The sequence below is a fragment of the Anser anser genome (genome assembly GCF_964211835.1).
Source record: "Anser anser genome assembly, chromosome: 1".
Taxonomy (NCBI): domain Eukaryota; kingdom Metazoa; phylum Chordata; class Aves; order Anseriformes; family Anatidae; genus Anser; species Anser anser.
The window spans coordinates 91,977,916-92,000,265 of NC_139720.1; the positions used below are offsets into that span (position 1 = coordinate 91,977,916).

The following is a 22,350-nucleotide window of genomic DNA, read 5'->3' on the forward strand; positions in this document are numbered from 1 at the left end:
TATATATATATATTTCTACTGATTTAAGACATTGGATAACATGTCCTTCTGTGCCTTTAGCAAGATGATGGCCAGCAGTGAATTCACTAATGCTGATCACACAGATCCCCAGCAGATGTGAAGAACCAATTAACCCTTCCATTAAGTGTTTCTAGCAGCCTGGCTATTGATAACACACCTTGGGACTACAGGGACTGAAAGGCAATCAAGTGAGTCCCTAATTATCTTATTGTCTTTACTTAAGAAAGAACATGTAACAGTACCCAGCTGGCTATATTTGCAGTATTAGCTGTGAACAAACTCAGGAGGGTATCTTGTGAAGCACAAGCTTGTGTTGTGACCCAAGTAGTAATTGAGCACGATAAATAAAGCTATTACTACACTTCTGATAGATAAAGAAGTGGAAGCTAGTCACTTGACAGCTGTGAATTCTTGCCCGACTGGCAATGCAAACACTTTTTTTAAGAGGGCTGTTCATTTGAGATTAACTTTTATTTAGAGTCACAGTGCCATCTAGAGACCACACAGAAATTTTGACCAGCTATTAGATCAGCATTTAGAGGAATGGAGGTCCTTCTTTGGTTCAGTACATTACTCCCTGAGAATACTGCTTGTCACCGAAGCAGTGGCTTTCTTTGCTGCTGTTTAAGGTAGTCAGCTGCAATATGGATCTATTGCTTCCTTTGTTTCTTTTTGAGATCTGATGTTAAAAACAACAATACAAAGAAGACTGGGGGCTGGAGGGGAAGCAGGCTTAAACGAAACTAACCTAACAATCAAGCTCAGCCCCTGAAGTAATTGCAGCCTGAACTGCAGCTGTTAAAAACATCATCTCAGTTGCAGAAGGCACCAAGCACTTGTAAGACTATCGCTGCGAACTTCCAAGCTAATTGTGGTAGCATATGCTTTCCCTTGCTGTGTTTATGGAAAGGAGGGGGAGGTTAAGGCACAGATAGGAAATGTTTCAGTTTTTCTAGCCTTCCTGGTACAAGTTATGTTGGGAATTGTGTCTGCTTGGTGTTGGGCAACATACCACTTTCAAGCTGAGCAGGTGCCTGGGGAGCGTTGCTTCTGCCCCACTCTGTAACCTGCAGGGAACAAATGCTTGGCAAAAGCCACTTACCAGAAGGATCAAGGTAAACAATCTGGGATGAGAAATATTAAGAAGTAATACATATTGATTTTTTTAATTAAACACAAGAGATTTAATTAACATCCAAGAAGCGAGTCTGAATTTTCCTGAGACTTGAAGCGTAAAGTGAGAACTGCCCTTGTAAACAGCCACCTGCAGCTGTGATGGAAAACTCGGGATTGAAGTGGCCTCAGGGTGAAGAGCCACCATCAGGAGCTGGGCAACAGGTCCGTATATATTTTCCATAGCTGTAGTTTGTTTAATTCAGTCAGACATCCAAAAAAAAAAAAAAAAGTTGGGTTACATGTATATTGTCTCTGTGGAGGAAGTTACAATCATTCACTTAATCCTTTTTGGGGATTAAATCAGTCAGTCAGGACACACAGGTGCTGCCATTTGTGCTTGCACTTCACATCCTTGGTGACTTGAAGGAGAAGGAAGAGGAAGATTTGGAGGCTTGGGGTGTTGTAAAAATTATTTAAGGAAGACCAGCAACTTCACTGGACTTGCAGTCCTGCTTCCTCAGCTCTTCTTAGTCCAAGTAAAACTATTTGAAAACTGAGATGATGCCTCCCTGTACCCCATCCCACTTTCTTACTTAATACTAGATGCTTGAAGATGCATGTCTTGTTTGTATGCCATGCAAGTTTAAGCTCTTCTTTCTCTTTAACAGAATGTAAATGGAAACTGGGTATCTCAGTAATAATAAATACTGTGTGGGTTGCAGAAGAGTCACTGGTGGGCAGCAGGTCTATGCTGGACCCTCAAGTCTTCAAAGGTACGTCTCTACATCTTGAAGAAAATGCTCTTCCCCTGACACAGGGAGACCCTGATTTTTATTGCTCCTGCAATGAGAGTATGAGTGTTTTTAGCTACTACATTCTGATCTCACTGTGTTGTTTTTGTCTAGTGAAAGGGTTTTGTCTGCTGGAGATGAAGGAGGAATGGTGCATTGAGCTTAATGACTACTACAACTAGCCCAGGATTACTGTTCTGCTGGAAGAGCAACTGTGCATATATTTATCAAGGGTCTTCCAGGTGATCATCATGTAAAGTAAGTCTTGACCTTTCCTGAGACAACTGATAGTGTCTGTGTTGGGGTAATGTAGAATTTGGCGGCCAAAGGAAGTCCTTGCTAAAGGACACACCACTGCTTTTTGCTCATGCACTTGCTGTGCAGCTATTGGGGCACAGCTCCAATGCACTCTTCCTGCACCTTCATAGCAATGTCCCTTAAAAAAACAGGGTAGATCCATGCTGAGGTGGGTATGCAAAATCCTTCCTTGCTGTTTTCTGTTTCTGTTTCTTAACACCTAAAAAATTATATTTTTTTTCTGCCTTAAATAAGAAAGGAATGGGTCGATTAAAATAAGGCATATATGAAAATTTGGGGGCTGACCTAAGTATCCTGCTGTGGTCCTCAGTCCAGGGGTAGCATCAAAACAAAAGAGGTGCTATGCACCCATCAGCCTCGCTGTTTCCTACTGTGAGGAAAAAGAGGTGGGTCTCCCCTGGATCTGCAGCCTTCCCTTTCTTTTCACTCAGCTAAGTGAAACATTAAAATAGGGAAAGAAAATGGCAGCATGTCCTAATCCACCAAAAATATTTAGGCAAGAGAGCCCTTAGGAAGTCTCTTGAGCTTGGTCTTAATTATAGATGTCATTCCTTCATATCCCTTTGTAGGACTAGGCCCAGAATGGCAGAAAACTCACTCTGTGTCTTTCTTTAGATAGATGGATGTGTATTGTTTTTTTACAATAGAGTAATGCAGGCAGGAGATCTTTTTGTTTCATTGTTTTGTATCAGTTACTTTGCTCGTTCCTTCTTAGTTTCTGTACATAATTTAGTCATAGTTTAAAACAAAGAACTGGAGGAATTCTGAAACATTATCCAGAAATCTGTTTTCATTCCTGCTATGAAAGGAATTTCTTGCATGTTTGGGGGGTTTTTAAGTTTTTAATGTTTGAATACCTTTCTAAAGCCACTCAAACAGCCAAAGTCTACCTGCTGGTTGCCCAATATTAAATGTAACCATAGCATATTTGTCTGTAACAAGCAAAGTGAGCTGTTATTTTATGAGAGATCTTGAGGAAGCCAACAGAGCTCCTTTAAGTTTAACGGGGCAATTTGTTGAATCACTTCAATGTGACAAATCAGCATGACAGGCCTTCCTTATTTTTTGGGAGTCAGGAAATAACTCCAAGCTAACACAAAATGCCCAGCATGTAGTAAAGACCTAGGGCTGTGGAGCAGAGGGGTCTAATTGGGCTCCCTGAGAGGGCACACAGCAAACCGGGTCTGTTTGAGAGCTTGCTGAAAGCCATGTTAAAAATTGATATCTCGTTTGGGACTGATTATCTTCAAATTTGCAAGGAAGCCCATCGGTAAAAGCTGTTTTTTTTCTGTAAATTCAGATCTCTTCCTGTAAGTTTTTGGAGCCATGTTTAGGGCTTTTACCCTGGTGCTGGCAATGGGCTGGGACCAGGCAGGGCTGTGTTCCAGCAGTAGCCAGAGCTCCTGCTGGGCCATGACTGAAAGCAGCTCCCAGTGCCATGTTTGTTTGTTGTTTGTTTGTTTTTGTGATTTTTTTGTTTTTTTTTTTTTTGCATATACTTTAAGTGGTATCTTATGACAAATTTTTCCTTCACGGATGAGAAAACCAGTTCTTGTGAAAGCATTGCTCGTTGATGGGAAGTACAGCATGGTTGTTCTTTTCCTACCCTTTTTGCTTCTGCATGGCCTTTGCTTATTTGTTTGTTTGCCTCTTTCTTTCCACTTTAATGGAATCATCCTTATCTCAAGCCATGAGCCTTTTTCTTTCCAGCATACTTTTTTCTCTTCCTCTCCTTTTGAGGGGGAGTAAGAGAGTGGTTGTGGTGGAGCTTGGCTGCCCATCAGGGTAAGTAAAACCACCAAAAGAGGTAACAAGTCAGAGAATCATTTCACACAGCTTGCATGCTGCGAGATGGAGCATTTGGTTTGAATATGAATTTGATAGCAGCAACAGCAGCAGCAGGAGGCTTTATCTGCCAAACTGAGTAAAAATGAACCAGATCTGAGAACTCCATGAGCAAGGGGGGATGAGAAAAAATATACCTGTCTGCTTCAGTGATTCAAATGCAGTTTACTCTGCTCTAGTGAATTACTTGTTGTATGATCAATGCTTGCACATAGGTCTTTTTTTTTTTTTAAGATAAGCTTAAATAGTCTTTATATATAATTTCCCTTCATATCATTCTCCAAGGCCTTTTATTCTTTGTGGAAATGGTGTTTCACTAAATTGTAAGAGGAAACTTGTTGGAATCTAACACCTGGAGTGTGTTTCAGGTCAGGCTCAGCAACTGAAATATTCTGGTGCAAGTGGGATTCTATAGCCCTCATAAAACCTCTGGCTGGCCAAAGTCTTTTAGAAGACATCATGGTCTCTTGGAGAGGTCACTTTATGCCACCAGTTTCCTCAATTTAAAAATATTGAAGACACTTATGTAACAAAAAACTTAATCTCTTTTTTTTTTTCTGACATTTTCTGCAAGAAATATGTTAGCTGAAATACAAAAATCAGAAATATTGTAGCTTCAGGGAATAATTGAATATGGGTCTCTGACAACCCTGATGACTGGGTTGCCACTGAAAAGGAATTTTTTTTTGTATTCTATCATGATACTGAATTATAAGCAAACCCCCTGCTTACACATATGTGTATGTTTTATAGGTGTACAATGTTTTTAATTATTCAGCTCTATGACCGTTTAATTCTAATCTAGCACAGAGAAGTTTGAAATTTACTTGATTTTTTAAAAAAAATGTATTTTGAAAAATAGTCAATCTGTTAAGAGGATTATAAGTCAGGCTTTTCCTCCTAGGTTTACATTTGATTAGAATGCTAATGGAAAAACTCTGGAGCATTAGGGAAATATTCTAACATTTCACAATCAACTGCAACAGCAAACAATAAGTGATAGACACGACTGAAATTTTCTTACTGAATTTACACCATAACTACTACTTTCAATCTGAAGGAAATCTTGCCATCAACATCACAAAAAGCTTTGTGCTCTGGTGCAATACATAGCGTGATTTTTACATCAGTCTCCGGTTTCGTAACAGTTGTGAGGTTTTCAAAATTAAAAGTAATTTGTTACTATAGAATATTAACTACTTGTAAATCCTTTATTGGTTCGGTTGTGAAGTTAAGGCCCAGTAACACAACTGTCTGCCAGCACAGCCCAAGAACGTGTCAAATTTTCATGAGACTTAGCTAGAAGTCATCTTTTTTTCTGTTTTCATATGTTGTGCTTTTTGCTACCTGGTCAAATTACAAATGATCCTTCAGCTTCCTGTTTTATTCACAACTTTAGCAGTTTTCAAGTACACTGACTTTGCCTTTAGCATCTTTTGACCACAGCTTTCAATTTAACTCCAACCTGTGCCCTACAATTACTTACTGAAAACAACTTTTCATGTCAAGCAACCTAGCTTTTCCTTAGCTTTCCTTTTCTTACCAGAGCCACTATTACGAGCTTTGCTGTGTTAAAGCTGCAGCCTGTATAGGGGGAAGAACCCGAATGCCAAATGTGCACGCTAATATGAGGTGTTACTATGAAAAGTAAGTTTTAGGTTTTACGTGAACAGAAGGAAAAACTGAAAATGGGTGAAGGCAGCAATATGGCAGAAAGAAAATTGGAGTTAAAGGCAACTGGGTCTTGGCACTGCTGCAAAAAAGTTGCAGGTCTTGTTTCAGTACCAGCTGTTCTGTGCGAGGAATAGTAGCTACCTATCTTGCTCCTCTAGTCAAAAGACTTCGTTCAGCCAGAGGCACCAAATTTTATAGAAGTAGTGGCCAAAATTGTGTCTGAGAAAAACAGAACTATTGCAGGGTTAGAAAACCTCTGGGGAAAGACTGAAGGAAATGGTTGCATTTATTTAAGAATATAGAATAATGATTATTCTGATATACGAGATATTTAGGGAGTGATTTTCCATGTAAGGTTGAGAGTAAGCAGTCTTTCTCTTTGGAAAAAGTATTTTTTTTTTTCTCTAACATTTAAAAGGCCAGCTAATCACTGTAGGAGGCTATGCTAGGAACTTTCCATCCTTCAGTGGACGATGGAAAAAAAAAATGCAACCCAGTCCTATTCTGAAGTGGAGCAACATGATTTTAAGAGCACATTCACACCAGCCACAGCCTGGTTTAGTGTTGCTAAAATGTGAATCATAATGCCCAGAGGCTCGTTTAAGCATGACTGCCTCCATCATGCAAGCCCACAGCAGGCTTGGAGGGACCCAGCTGGTGCATGGTGCCTTTCTTGCACCTTTCCCTGCCCTCTGACCAGGCAATTTTGTGCAATGGATTCCTCAGCACATTGTTTTGAGGCATCATTTCCATTACTTTCCCAGGCTTCTTGTCACAAATTACCCAGGACTGAGCAGTTCTCAGACTTCTCTTCTGAAACGAAAAGCCACTGTTGCCACAAACTGTCCTTAGCATGAACTAGCGCGGCTTCAGGCCCCACCACCACTGTGATCACAGGTAGCTCAAGAACTAGCTGTGGCTGAGAAACAAGAACAGCTTTGTCCACTGTAGTTTACAGCAGTTCCTCTGCACTGATCAGAAGCCCAGGCTCAAGTCTGGATGCACAAAAATTACTATGAATCCTGAATCATTACTCTCCTGAATTCACCAAGAAAGACTCTGCTCCTCACTGTCACGTAGGCAACACCCCTTTCAGATTTCAGATGAGACCCTCTCAGACATTACACCAGCTAAGAATTTCTGTCAGTGAACAATTGTGAAGAAGCCCAAGTATTGTGCTCTCTGTGAACTTCCCTGACCCATAACGTGAAATACTTTCAGGTTTCATTGCAGTCAATACCACCAGCTCATGTTTCTGACCACTTCTCAGACTATGTAGAGAGAGCAGCCTGCATATGCAGGCTTGCGTAAGTCAAAAATACTTGCTAAATTTGTTAAGCCAGAAATACTTATTAGGAAATACTTGGTCTAAATTTATTGGCAAATTTGGCCCGTGGAAGTAGGTCATTATGTGACCCAAAGGTACATGGTGGAAATTCAGTGAGGTAGAGGCTCGTGGCACAGCTCTGAGGTGGCTAACAAGGGCATCTCCCACCACCTTCCAGGTATTTATGCAGTGTCTGTCAACAGGTACCCCCAGCTGTGACCTGAAAGTCCTGTTTTGTCTTTGCCAGTGCTTTGCATTTTCACCATGGACTAGCCCACCAGTGCCAGAGCAAAGTGTATATACATGTAGGTATGCATGCAAGAGACAGCGACGAGTCTGTGTCCGGTCAGTGAATCATGTTTGTGGTTTAGTGACAGACCAGATGGTATTTACAGCCTCCCAGACTTTCTTCTGTTCTATTTTTCTGATTTTTGCTTTTAAATCAAATTCCTATTTTCAACTCCACTTGAATACTACAGCTGGGTAAGGTAAAAGGATCACATCAAACCCTGGGTAACCCTCTTCTATTGAACACTGTCAAGGAGCTGCGGAACCATATTGCCTTGATGTATTCTTTAAATTCTGAGCTCTACCAAACTTGCAACATGCACGCTGAACCACAGGAAGATTTTGTATGTTTGAAGTTTCCGTTTCACAGTGAGAACTTCTGTCTGGGATTATTACTTCATTTGAATAAAAAACAGGGAAACCCTAAAAGGAAAGAGGTTTTCCAAACAATGATCTGACTAGAGGGCAGTTCCAATCTTGCTTCCAATCTCAAGCATGTTGTTGGCCCCATCTCCAGCTGAAAGAAATAAATCGGAAATGGGACTGTGCTCATAAACACGTGAAGGGTGTTATACACCTGACCAGTGGCACAACAAATTTCTTCACTTCCTAACAGAAACTTACTGTGATGGCTGAAAATTTTAAGTTTTTTTAAGCTTAAAAAAGCTGGCTTGACAGTAGTACACAACTAAAGTACAGGGTCCCATGTTCTCACCCAGATCTGCCACTAATGGGAAAGAAACAGACACCTTTTTCTCCTGAAAAGCAAAACAGAAGTGTTTCTAAAGAGAAGGGAAGCCAACACTTGTTTCAATAAGGGGGAATTGCTGCCTTTCTTGGAAGGGGGAAGCCTCTGAGCCCGTTGCACTTTCTCTTGAAAAGACGTTGTTGGTTTTGCCTTAATTTTTCTGTGTCCAGATCAGAACTAATTCTTTAAGAAGCAGGTAGAGTAGTTGGCTTCCTTAGACACAACAGGAGCAGTTCATCAACATCTGATGCCACTTGAGAGTTGAATACCAAGCTCAAAATCTGCCATTTTCACCAGTGTAAGTACCATTGCTCTGTTACTACATGAGTTCAGTAACTGCCCAGACCTTGAAACAAGGAATGAGGTTATATATGCTAAAGAACACAGCTGATTGTTACTGTCTTTAATTATATTCAGTTATTTATTACAAAATCTGTTAAAGTTTGGTGTTACTCCAGCCCCTTTTACATACTTAAGGCCTTCTCCCAGTTCTGACTCTTCATTTCAGAAATGGAAAAAAAAAAATCATTAATTTTCTGATAATCCTTAGATGTTATACTGGTACAATATTAGCCATAATATAATGTGTGGCTGCCATTTCCATTTAAATGCATTTAGATGCAGACCCACAAGTTCTACTGCATTTACCGTCTTCTGTTTCTAGCTAATAAAGTCTTTACGGAAAAAAATGTGAAGAACAGTCATTACGCTCCTGAAAGAGAAATTTGCTGTTGTTGAATGTTAGTTTTCCTGTCACTGCAGAGGAAAAATAAAGTGCCTCAATCTGGGCAGCGATAGGCAGCTGCTCTTGTTCGTGTTCAGAGCTGGCCTTCTGGGTGAGTCATCCACACCATGCTGCCTCATGGAAATTTCACATTTATGAGATGACTTCAGAGTTGTCCTCAGGTGACAGAGCTGGGAGGTGAACATGCAAATGGTGAGCTTTAAAATTGGGAAGGCCTTTGCCAGTGCCAGCACTCATGGATCTGGATTCTGTTTTGACCTCAACAGCAGGCTGTGTTGCAGCAGGCCCAGATCCTTCTCCCCAGCTTGGAGGACTCTGTCTCCTGCTTTCTCTGTTCCATCCCTCTCCCCTGGAAACCCAGCCTCACTCTATCTGCATGACCAGTGCTTGTTTTCTTTTCAGTCTCACCTTCTGAATCTAGCTTCCCTCACATCATTAGGTCCTCCGTCAATTTCCTTTCTTTCAGAAACACAGTCCAGCCTAGTTCCTACCCCCTGCTTCTGCAGGTCTGTGTGGTCCCCCCAGCCCCAAGTCCTTGCCTTCCAGCAGGGAAACTATGAAATGCCTGGGAGAGCATCTGCTATGGAGCTGGGCAGCATTTCCTCAGTCAGGGAGCAGCAGTTCTACACGTGGCTGTATCCTGCCCTGGTGGATCTCACAGCAGCCTCCTGGGGTGCCAAAAGACACTGACTCCCTTTTCCTTCCTGCCACGTTTTCTAAGTCATGGCATAGGTACAGTGGAACTTCTTGATAAAGTTGTTATACCTTAAAAAGTTATTATACTTTAAAATTAAGAAGGGAGCAGGGCCTGTTTTGAAAAAATCTAATTCTCAAATATTGCTGATCATCTTTCAATGAAACTTGAAAATTTGATTAAACCACAAAAATAACAACAATCAACAATTGTGTTATAAGGTGAGTCTGGCAAGGCTTTGAGCAACTTTAAAGGTAAAAGTTGACTTTAAAATATAACTATGCTAAGGTGTCTTAGCTACCCTACTGTACGTAGCTATTGTATTGCTTAGAGCATGATACACAACTCAAATGTCAACTCTGTGGCATGACAGAACAATCTTCTGATGTGGACTGTGACTAGTGTAGACAAACCGTTTCCCATTTCCTGCCTGCTGTCACAAGCATTAAGTTGTTAACTATAACTGCATTACCGACAGACTGGTGGCAGCAACACGGATGAACTCATGTATGTACTTCAAACTTCCAGTTTCAATTGTTTCTCAACAGCTGCATTTGGAGTAAGTCTTCTTTTAACGCCAGTCTTCTGACTGTTCCTGGAATTGGCCTGAAGGACAAGGAAGCTCATTCCTGTTTGTCCATGGAGTTCCCATTTTTTCATGGAAAGATAACAAGGAAAGCCTGTGAAGAACTGCTGTGCAAGAATGGAAAGAATGGTAGCTATTTAATACGAGAAAGCGAAAGCGTGGAAGGAGCCTTGTGTCTGTGTGTTTTGTAAGTACTTCAATATTAAATTTCTTATGAGTTTTCAGATAGATTCAAAACCCAGGGTTCATATTCTCTAATGTTACTAATTCTTTCCCTAACATTAACAGATTCAAAGCATTGGTGTAGGTGTACTCAAGCAATGCTGGTTGCCTTGGGCTTCCTTTGTAGTGAGTGGTGAGAGCGTGGCATTTGCAAAAGACAATTCATACAACACAGGATTGATTAATTGTTCTCTGCTGATGCTGGTCTCTCTCTACAGACAATAGAGGGAGCCCAGAGGAAATATCTCAGCCTGCCAAAACATGGTGAGAAGAAAGTCACTCAAAGTTACTGCCTCTGTAATGATGAGTAAATAGCATTTTAACACTATCGAGACCCTGAAAAGTCTCATAGTATGATATAAAGCACGTCCTTCTTCACATGCTTTCTGACTATCTGGTGAAACCTTAGCCTTGTGTTTCTCACACAGTGTCTGATATAAGTGTCTGAATATAAGCTAAGACTGAAAGCTGTAATGTATTGTTCAAATTCATATGGCAAACCCATGAACAAGATGAACATAGAAAATTACTACCACTAGTCCCTAACTTACCACAATTAAAATCTTATGATTTTCTTTTCCTGTAGGGAATAGTACTTTTATTTTCCTTTCATGATGCCTGTTTTACATTTTTTCATATATAATTGATCTGTTCCTAATGCGCTCATGGTTTATAAGCTAATAACTCTTGAGTCTTTTCTGTTTGAACCTAAAAGATTCTACGCTCTCCTTGAGGGTGTATTTGAGTGTGATGTGGGGAAAAAAAAATCAACACCACATTTAATTAATTAATTCAGAAATATCAGGGCATTTTTTGTCAATAGGCAAAATCTTGTTGCTTTTGAAACAAATCAAAGAAGAAGGGAGAAAAAGAAGGGGGAAATGGAGTATTGTGTTGGTGGATAAAAGAAAGAAGGATCGGGAAATGACAGAGAAATGGAGTAAGAAGTGCAATGGCAAGTGGGGAGCAAACAGAGTACTTGGGGAGGGAACTGCAGGAACCTGCCTGCGGTGTGGTGTGGAAGGAGACAATGTTCAGAGCAAAGGGAGCGTATGAGGGAAAAGATATATATACCCTGTCAGAATGGACAAATGGAGATCCTGGCACAGAGGAGAAATGACAATATTAAGTCCCTGACCTGGGAGGATGGCTTTGGATCTTATGCAGTAGAGGTAGATAAGAAAGTGAAGATATACTTGTGTGTGTAATGAGTTTGAACTACTGAAGTAACAAAGTGCACATCTACTGAGTACATCGTGGGCAGATGCAAGCTGACATAAAGGTTAAGTGCAGTGCTGCACTAGCACAGTTGCATTCCCTCCCTTTTTTCTTTTTGTTTTCCTTTTTTTTTTTGGGGGGGGGGGGGGGGAAGGGGGGTCTTTTTTTATTTTGCTAAGGGAAAAGCAGATCCACTTTGTGATAGTCTGCAGTTGTGAATTTGTCTATCTACAGTGTTCTGGGCAAGCACATACAAAAGCATGTGGCTTCCAGCTAGCCTCTGGATTTTTAATGCTGAAAGAAGGCAGCGTATTTGAATTTAGTTTGTGCATTAACAAAAATAACAGTTAAACTGCAGGACTAGCAGCAATGGTATAACAGGTACTGGGCTTGTAGAGGTGAAAGGATTGTCTACAGATAGCAAATGGGAGGGTGATAGAGGATTGGCTCAGAAACTGAGAGACTGTCAGTGACTGAGTAGGGAGAGAAACTGTTCGAGGGGAATGCATTTGTTCTGAAATTGGAGGTATCAACACTAAAGCTTTCAGTGTTGTTTCAAGACAACTTCTGGATTAGAATTACATCTTAAGGCATTGCTTAGCACCTAACAGGGTTGATAAACAAACTGATGCTCACCTGTGTTTAAAAAAAAAATAAAAATAAAATGTTGTTCTCAGCTTAGCTGGTCAATAGACATAGATAGCAATTCACATGCTACATAGAACAACCAAAATTTTTGGTCCTTCCCACTGACTGAGGGGAGGTGACATGCCCACAGAGGACCTGAGGGTCAGAACGGTGGCACCAGTTCAAAAACATCTCATCACTAATCAGGCACAATGCACAGCTCTTCCTCCATTGTGTACTGCTGTTCTCATCCCAAGCTTTCGCAGGTCTCTGACATTCCCGTAGTCCAGACCTATTGCACTTGCTGCTGTTCTCATGGTTCAACATGTCAGCCTACCAAAACAAACTCATCTCATCCTGTTCATCTGCCTCTGGATCTTCCTTGTGCCCAGACCAGGCAGTTTGTTAACTTGAAATATAATATGCAGCTGTTGAAATGCATTTAGTAGTTGATTTGGAATAAGAAGTTTTCATTGTAATGGCAGTTTCATGTTTATTTTGTCATAACTACCGCAGTCAAAGTAGGTACTAACAGGCACTAACCTTTCAACGTTTGACAGGTAAAGAATAAGTTTCAAAAAAATCAGTTTAGGTTATTATTCTTCACCTTTATGTCTTACTTTTACTTGCAAATTATGTTCAAAGAATGAATACTAACATTATAAAAAACTCATAAGCCAGATAGATACCAATGAATTTCCACAGGTATCTCAAGAAGGGGAAAAAAATGAAAAAAGATGTAGCCCTGGGATGTAACTCTTTGAATCAAAGTAAATCTCTTCTAACTGGAAGTTTTATACTGGTCCCAGTCCATAGTAACTTCTTCACAGTAACCAGCCATTTACATGCAAGTCGCCTAAACTAGGTTTTTGCCCTAAGATTCTCCCTTTCAGGACAGCTTAATTGATTTAGCTATAGCTGAAATCCTTCCATTGAACATACATACCAATTAAGAGAACTTGTCTTCAGATATTACTTTTTTGTTGTTGTTGCTTTGTTGTGGTTTACATCTCTCTGCAACTTTACTGCCTTTTTTGATCATGATCTGCAGTTCATCTTCTGAACAGCTGCCATTGCTATATTTGATAAAGCTTTTGTTTCAGTTGATAAAAGATATCCAAAGCCATCAGTACCCTGAGTGTTCAAACTATGTTTATAATTTTTTTAAAGTGTTTTTTTTTTAAGAAAAAAAGGAGTAAGCGAAACCATGGGAAATCCAAAGGACAAATAATTTTCTAGAAGTAGAACTTGTGCAGTCATTTTCTGCGTGTTGGTGACGGGAAGCCATTTTCTACTAACATCTCTCCAAGAATTCAACATTCGTCTTGTGATACAACTGCAAACTGAAGTTTAGGGAGGTATCACATGGGGAGAAGAGGATAGACAAGAGGATGGGAAGCTTATGGTATCAAACTATTCTCATATAAAGGCACGTGTTAGGTTTTGTTCATGAATTCTTTGAAAGCCTTAGTTGGGGCAAACATATTTCAAAATTTAAAACCTTCTCTCAGTTTTTGAACTCTGGACTCCCCATTGTCTTGCTTTTCTACCTTAGTCTCAAGTCAATCTTACTGTACAACCTCTTGTGTCTCTAATATCACCTGCTATTGGCAGATATTTCCAGTCCCAATGTCTGTTAAAAATGCGGTTTCCCTTCCTTCCTCCATTGTGTCTGCTTTCAACATTGTGGGTCAGAGACTCAGCCCAGTGTTGAGACCCAAATATCATGTGTGCTCTTTTTTATGTGCTCACTGTTAAATATCCAGTATCATGCACATCTGGTCAAAACAAACACATTCGAGGTTGAAGTAGCCTGGTACACGATCACATCTGGTATATGTGGAAGTATGAACAGTTCAAGGGGTAACTGTGGGGAAATTAAGAGTATGAATTTATGCTGCTACAATTACTTGAGGGCTCTCACAAGGAAAGCAGTTTACATGAAAAGTATTCTACAACTTCATACTTCTGTGTATGCCATGGAGACTTCTACATTTGTTTTCTTCAGAGGAATGCCAGCAGATCTCATGTGAAAGGTGAATTGCAAGTTTTCTACAGAATCGTTCTTTACCCTTACTTTGATTAATGTGGTTTTCCTTCTCTGTCTTCTCTCATCCTTCCCAACTTCTATCAGTACAATAGGATACATTTCCTAAGACAGCCTTCTAGTGTCATTTCAGGCCAATGTGTGTGTTTTCTACACAACATTGCAATCTTCTGTCATAACCTGGGTAATTCTCTCAACCGTGTTTTATGGTGTAGATCAGTCTTTTGAAAGGTGATGGTTTCTCCTGTGGTGTTGCTAAGTAGTTTGAAGGCAGCCCATTTTCCCCTGGTGTATGACATCAGAGAAAGAAAGGCACCTCACTTTTCTCTGTAGCTATTTGGGTCTTTGCTGTAGCTCCATTTTTGAAGTAAGGGTACATGTTAACACCGTCTTTCCAGCATGGAAAGGATGTCTGACAGTATGTCCAACATGGTTGGAGTCTGAGAGTCAACAAGGACACAGCTCCCCCTTCTCCTCACTGCTAATGGAGACACTGCAGTTATCAATGATGCACGTGTCTGCTCTTTGCCTCCATTTTATTCCCATGCTGACATTTGCACAAAATGGTTTCTAGTGCAATGAAGCAATTCTGCTGACGGTGAGTAAGGAATCAGGCATCCTACAGAAGCAAAGATTTCTTATACATATATGGCACCTCAGCATGGAGTTCTAGGCTCTATTTTGTGTTTTACTGCCCAAGAACAAGTAGCAGTGACATCCAGCCCTGTCTGGGTGTGTAAACCTGAAGCATTTTCATTGCTTTGACTTACCAGATCTATTCTAACGGAGCTGTAGAAGTACAAAACACAGCACAGGAAATGGACCTAAGAAGCTGGAGGAGAGCTCAGGCAGCTAGCTGATGTGGAGGTCTATGAGCTAACTGGCCATGCTTGGTCAAAGTCTATCCTAGAGAAAGTGCAGTGAGTGCAGATTGGACACAGCACTCTTAGGTAGGTTTACCATACCTGGTCTAACTCCACAGGGCAAAAAAGAGAGTAATACATTTGTTCCAAAAATCAAACAGCTCTGCATTGTCATGTATGGAGGGCTAAATCTGAAATGGCAAGGTGGGAGAAAGTAATATTTGGGTTTCTGAGTCATACGAAAACAACATGCATGATTAATTTTTTCTAATAGATGAATAAACAGGACTTAGAAAATCTGAAGTATTTTTAAGGCCATCATATATGAACGAAATGGAAAAGTGAATGAATATATATGTAATTGATGGTATTTAGCATTAGACATTCCTTTAGATGTGTCTCTTTGGGTTTAGTCTTTCATAGCATTGCAGTTTACTTTAAAAACAAGCCAACAAAACCAAAACCTTACTGTCAAGTTCAGCTGTGGCAGTCTAAGCAATTTGCTGTAGTCTGACAGTTGATGAAAAACATAACGTATACAATGTTTTTCACAGCTTTGAAGAACTCATCTACACTTACCGTATCTTCAGGGAAAAGCAAGGATATTATAAAATACAGGTAAGTAACCCTCATTTCATCAGTACAGATTGCACTAAAGACAATTTTCCTGAAAAAAATAAATAAAATGCATGGGACCCAGGAGTTGGACTCGATGATCCTGTGGGTCCCTTCCAACTCAGATATTCTGATTCTATGAATATATTTCCAAGTTTATTTTATATTCTATTCGATTCTTGACTTTTTAATGTTATACTTATTACATATGAGCTTACAAGTAGTTATTATCTTCACAGAAATCCCTAATAACCTAAGTGAATCTGTTTTTTGTTGACCAGCTACTGCCTGATTTGACCAGTTCTTTTTCATAGTACTGAAGAAAAATCTATCACTTTCATTACTTACTCCTGTTCCTAATTAGCTTTTTCTGTTTGAAAGCTCTGCCATGGCACCCAGAATCTTGTAGGGTTTTGAATAATGGAATGATCTTTGATTTTAAAATACCTGCCCATCAGTGTGAAATGACTACACGACCTATAATTCTGTGTGATTCTGGAGATAAGGTGATTCTGTGATGAATCAGAACCCTACACAAAGAAAAATTCAATTTATAGGCAAGTAGAGAGGACACTTAATAAGCTGGCTCAACCCTTTGCTGGTAATAGGATAGACAACAGGACTGACAATATTCAGGTAACATTTAAGTGGAATGAGGCAACAAAACTCACTTCATAAAGGACACACCAAGCTGTCACATGCTGGTCACTCTTGCTTATTAGTGTTTTGGGCTGAGTATGAAAAATACAATTTCCCATGCAGAATTTAATGGTTTGTTGAAAAATATATATATATAAAACATATATATGTGTGTGTATATATATATATAATAGAGAGATTATAGCTACTCTTCTAGGTTTTGCCTATCAGTAGATAATAAACATTGTTTTTTCAAACACAATTTTCCTTACAGGGTTTTGCCACAAATATGAAAGAAGACTTCCGTTCTTCTCCTTTTTAAGTCAGACTGGTTTGGATTACTAAAATAATATACTGAAATAATATGGTGATGGGGAAGGCCAGGTCCAGCCATGGCCTTTCTGGAGTGTAGTAGGTTGACCGTGACCAACAGCTAAGCATCGCCACAGCAGGACAAGTTGGTGATAGGGAAGAGAAAAGCAAAAGCGAGAAAACTTTGATGAAGACAAAAGACGGTTTATTAGGTGAAGTGAAGTCATGTGTGCAAGCAAAGCAAAGAAGGAATTTAGTCACTACTTTCCATCAGCAATCAGATGTTTACCTGCTTCCTGGAAAGCAGGGTCTCAGCAGACATAATGATTATTTGGGAAGACAAATACTGTAACCATAAGCATCCCCACTTTCCTGAAGCTTTTAATGCTGAGCATAATATCAGCATAATGTCAGGATACCCCTCTGGTCAATTCAGGTGAGCTCTCCTGGCTGTGTCCCCTCACAGCTTCTTGTACACCCCCAGCCTGTTTGATGTGGGAGCAGAGTAGTAAAAAGAATCACGGAATCATCTAGGTTGGAAGAGACCTCCAAGATCACCTAGTCCAACCTCTGACCTAACACTAACAAGTCCTCCACTAAACCATATCACCAAGCTCAACATCTAAACGTCTCTTAAAGACCTCCAGGGATGGTGACTCAACCACTTCCCTGGGCAGCCCATTCCAATGCCTAACAACCCTTTCAGTAAAGAAGTACTTCCTAACATCCAACCTAAAACTCCCCTGTCGCAACTTTCGCCCATTCCCCCTCGTCCTGTCACCAGGCACGTAGGAGAACAGACCAACCCCCACCTCTCTACAGCCTCCTTTAAGGTAACTGTAGAGAGCGATGAGGTCGCCCCTGAGCCTCCTCTTCTCCAGGCTGAACAAGCCCAGCTCCCTCAGCCGCTCCTCGTAAGACTTGTTCTCCAGACCCCTCACCAGCTTTGTTGCCCTTCTCTGGACACTCTCGAGCACCTCCATGTCTTTCTTGTAGTGAGGGGCCCAAAACTGAACACAATACTCGAGGTGTGGCCTCACCAGAGCCGAGTACAGGGGGACAATCACTTCCCTAGACCTGCTGGCCACTCTGCTTCTTATACAAGCCAGGATGCTGTTGGCCTTCTTGGCCACCTGAGCATACTGCTGGCTCATATTCAGCCGACTATCAACCAGTACTCCCAGGTCCTTCTCTGCCAGGCAGCTTTCCAGCCACTCATCTCCCAGCCTGTAGCTCTGCTTGGGGTTGTTGCGCCCCAGGTGCAGGACCCGGCACTTGGCCTTGTTGAACTTCATGCAGTTGACCTCAGCCCATCGCTCCAGCCTATCCAGATCCTCCTGCAGAGCCTTCCTTCCCTCGAGCAGATCAACACACGCACCTAACTTGGTGTCATCTGCAAACTTACTGAGGGTGCACTCAATCCCCTCAAAGATCAGAGACAGCCTCAATGCTGTGCAAGCACTGCTCTTAGCAAAAGACAAAACACTAATGTGTTATCAACACTGTTCTAATCATAAAATCACAACACAGCACCATACGGGCTACTATGAAGAAAGATAACTCCATCCCAGCCAAAACCAGTACAAAGAGGCGGAGGCATCCAGTCCATAGTGAACTGAAGAAAAGACAGAGGATAGAAAAAAAAAAGAAAAAAGGAAAAAAAAAGGTATCTCTGCCAGATAGTGATGAAATGAATCCAAAGGTCCATTCTCTTTCAATGACTAGTAGGGAGAGTGGGACCCTCACTTTGGTAGAGATAATTAATGTGCTTACTCTCTGACATTACTATCCTTGAGCTGCCAGTGTTGCAAAAGCCTCTGTACGGATTACTCAGGGGTTGTGCTGTGGAAGCATTTCAGTCCATGTGTTTAAAGGCAGTTGTGAGAACCCTGTTCTCCTACATTTAGAGTGTCATCTATGTTTGGCCTCAGGAGTCTCTGATGCTGGTTATAAACTTGGACAAATCTGAGACAAATAATAAACTCCTGCCTAAAAGCAGAAGCTGGTGCCTGGAACATTCACATGGGTCCCCAGACATGTTAGCTGCCTTTGCAAGTCTTGGAGGGCAGACTCAGGGAGTGAAACATTTGACTGACAGGAACTGGTTCTGTTCTTTTGCGATGTAAGAAAACAAGATTTGACTCATGAAGAGAGTGAAAATCAGTAGCACGTGGACTGTTGTTGACTGAAATCCCTTTTAATGTTTTGTTTAAACAGCTAAATATGAATGTGAAACTATGTGAATTTTGTTCTCAGTAGCTGGCTGGTCCTATATCCCTGGTCAGGGATTCCTGAAGGGAGGAACTTAGACAGATGTAGCCAGGCATGCAGAGCTGTGAAGGGGTTTGGTTAGAAGCAGTGACTATTGGACTGAAGGAGGTACAATTTCTTTGTACTAGGATGGGAAGCCTGTGATCTGAACCCAGACAGGGAGCACTAAACAGCTTCCCCTAGGCTGCAGTGCATTCAAGCAGGGATGGTGAGGGAGGTTATGCTTAGTACCATACCACACCACCATACAGGTACCTCTGTGATATAACAATATTGTCACCAAACAGGTTTACAAAATAGTCCCTTGGTGAACAATAAATTAGGCACAGTTCCTCTTGCTTAAGGTACCTCATGTGAAATAGACTTGCAAACTAACTTTATTTTCCTTTCCTTGCAGACTTCTGAAGGTATTCCAGAAAAGGTATTCAGAACATTAAAGGATTTAATATACAACTATGAGAAACCAAACCAAGGACTAGTAACAAATCTTCGCTACCCAGTCAAGAAAACAAAGCCCCTACAAAGAAGCCAGAGGCTCAAGTTAGGAAAGGATGATATTTATGATGGTGAGAAATTTAGTTCAGTCTCTGTCTTTTTATTAAGGCAACTGCATTGACAGGTCTGATGTTGGAGACGTTGGAGGGGAAAAAAAAAAGCCATCTAATTTGTGCCTTCTTGTGATTTGTGTTAAAACACGACTTACATTTAGTTAGCACGTTAAAAATAAGAAATACATAGCCTTGTGCTCAGGATCACAGCCTTGGTACCAGAGAGTTCCAATCAGATCAATACCTGTGCTATTGACCTGATTTATTGATTTATTGACTATCAGTTATTCACTGCACTTGACTTTCTCAGGAAGAAGAGGTCTTGTGGATACAACTGTTTAATAACAGAGCTTGCTGATTCAGAAAAGGCAATTCATGGACTTATGGACTGGATGACCCAGTCCATAAGACACTAAGCTTAAAAAGTTGGCCCTGCAATAGCAGACAGAATACTAAGAAATCAAACTGAATTAATAATATCCGTCTATCAACATGGCAACATGCCATCCTGCTTAGAGGAGTCTTTCAGAAGAGCAATTTCCAGCCACAAGTTTTGTTTGTTTGTTTTTTAATTTATTGATTGATTTCTTTACAGAAATTGATGAAAGTGACTACGTTGCTGTCTTACCCTGAATGATCTGTGATCTGATGATTTGAAAAGCCACCTTTCTAGGCAGCACCACAGCAAAACAGGACAGCTGGGGAGAGTTAATGGTTGGATATTCACAGCAGTGGATCTATACCTCTGGAATTAGTGCCTTTTGGAGACTGTCAGAGCAACTGTATTCTGCCTCAGTAGATCCAGTACAAAATACTGTATATTTTTGTGCATTATTAAGAGAATTATTTTTTTGACACATGCATACATATACATATATATGAGGGGAAAGGGGGTTGTGTGTGTTTGTGCATTTTGTGTTTTTGTTTGTTTTTTTTTTTTTTAGCAAACTCTCCAAGGTATCAACTGCTGAAATGAATAATCTTTTAGAAAGCCAGCAATGTGAAGACAATAAATGAATGTGCTTGAAGCCCTAGTTTATGGCAAAAATGATATATGTTGATAAAAATGATATATGCTAAAAATTTTATTTGCATCATATGATGCTTAAAAACTGTTCTTTTGTTTGTGATTCATGTTACTTCATTGTTGGATATATGGGTAGTAGTTCAGCTGTGTTAAGGAATACTAGTATTATCCCGTAGGTTGGAATAATCTAAATTAAAACAAAAAAGGTTGTTGTAAATTCATGCCTTACAAAATTAATCAGTAACATGAAAATGATTTGAAATATTTTTCATATTGATGAATGGTTCTGGTTTATAACTAGAGGAGTGCAAGTTCAACATCTGTGTAGTTATGCACATATTCTTTTTTTTTCCAATAGGTACTGCATACATGAGAATGCTTACATTTCATTTACCACTGCCATTAGCTGCCATTACTGTTATGTGTATGGGTTTTGTTATGTTTTAATGCAAGTACGTCCTTTAATCTTTAACCCCTTGCTTTAAATATTTAATGTATGTGTGTGTTCTGAAGGTGGCCTGTAACTGCCAGCTAAAGACATAACTGGAGTGTATGTCCTGATTCTTCCTGTTGCTAGCACCAACTCCCCCACGGTCAGTAATCTTGCGGAAGACATTTTTATTTTCTGTATGTTTAAGATCTTTCACAAATGATTTATGCACTCATTTTAGTAGACTTGTTTCTTATTATACGTCTTTTCCACCACTGTTCGTTGAAAGACTTTTAGATCCTTCAGTGCTTTGGACTTCATTGTGACCTTACTAATAGTTTTTGGTTCCAGGATAAAGTGGTACTTGTTGCATGAAGGAAACAAAAACTAAGAAGAAAAACTAATTTTCACATTGTGAAAAGTACTAATATGTGTCCCAAAAAAGGAATTGAAAATAAAGCAATTGTCCTTAAAAAACAGTACTATTGGAGGTGGGGGAAATCCTTCCCTCTCTAGAAGCACGTACACTGGTGTGTCTTCCCTACTTGGAGAATTCAACAACTTGCCCAATACTTGGTTATCACACGTATCAGACTAAGCAGCTGCCATGCTGATATCCAAACTAGTGCACCTTGGTCTTCAACAGTATAAACACTGCAGTTTTTCTGTAATGAGAGTCTCAGGAGTCCTCCATGGGCTATATCAGTCGGACTTATGATCAGCCTTAGGAAAAGGCCAAGCGACACCAGATCCAGGACTGCGCCTCATGATCCTGACGGCATGACTCCTGATGCCTGAAGAGCTGACCATGACAATGGACTGGTCTGTGGTGCTTTTTAGCTGGCAACTGCTGTTTCACATGCTGTACTGCATGCCACCGCGCTTCAAGCACTGAGTTAGTGTTACAGTGGCTGAGGCTCCAGACACTGCATCTATATCCAGTGGTACATCCAGGCCCGTACACCCACGACTTCCCTCCGATGCCTAGAGCACTGTGCCAGGCAGCTGAAGCACAGACCCTGCGACAAATCAACTACTTAAAGTTTGGAGCAAAGGCCCTGAAGAAAAGGAAAACGATGTACAATACACAGCTGTATTTTGTACGAATAAAATATTCTGTTAACAGTATGAGCGGAAGTGATTAATATGCACATCTCCAAACGATCAGCATGCCTAGTACACGGGAAAAAAAAACTCGTGGGCATGCTTCCAAAAAGGCAAGCTCAAAAGTTTCAGCCCCCAGCAGCAACTTCCTAACACCGCAGTCGTACGGGAAGGAACATCCCGGCGGAAGCGCCCACCCAAGGGGCTCCACGTCCCGGCTTTTCCCCTCTTTTCCCTCAGCACCAAAGCAGCACCACACACGCCTCCTGCCAGC

At 40.7% G+C, this 22,350-nt stretch overlaps 1 protein-coding gene across 3 annotated transcripts; it reads left to right on the forward strand.

Annotated features, from left to right (window-relative positions):
• The first annotated feature begins 820 nt into the window (after window positions 1–820).
• Window positions 821–22,099, forward strand: SH2D1B (SH2 domain containing 1B). 3 transcript variants are annotated; one of them, XM_083809868.1, is made up of 8 exons: window positions 821–1,136; window positions 1,282–1,359; window positions 1,806–1,910; window positions 2,043–2,186; window positions 10,116–10,340; window positions 15,685–15,748; window positions 19,365–19,533; window positions 20,111–22,099. In XM_083809868.1, the coding sequence occupies exons 5-8, from the start codon at window positions 10,207–10,209 to the stop codon at window positions 20,146–20,148; spliced, it is 405 nt and encodes a 134-aa protein (XP_083665994.1). In that variant the 5' UTR covers window positions 821–1,136; window positions 1,282–1,359; window positions 1,806–1,910; window positions 2,043–2,186; window positions 10,116–10,206; the 3' UTR covers window positions 20,149–22,099. The 3 variants fall into 3 exon arrangements, with proteins under 3 accessions (XP_083665994.1, XP_083665993.1, XP_083665992.1); XM_083809867.1 differs by lacking the exons at window positions 821–1,136; window positions 1,282–1,359 and adding an exon at window positions 1,428–1,673; XM_083809866.1 differs by lacking the exons at window positions 821–1,136; window positions 1,282–1,359; window positions 1,806–1,910; window positions 2,043–2,186 and having other exon boundaries at window positions 9,912–10,340.
• Window positions 22,100–22,350: the final 251 nt, after the last annotated feature.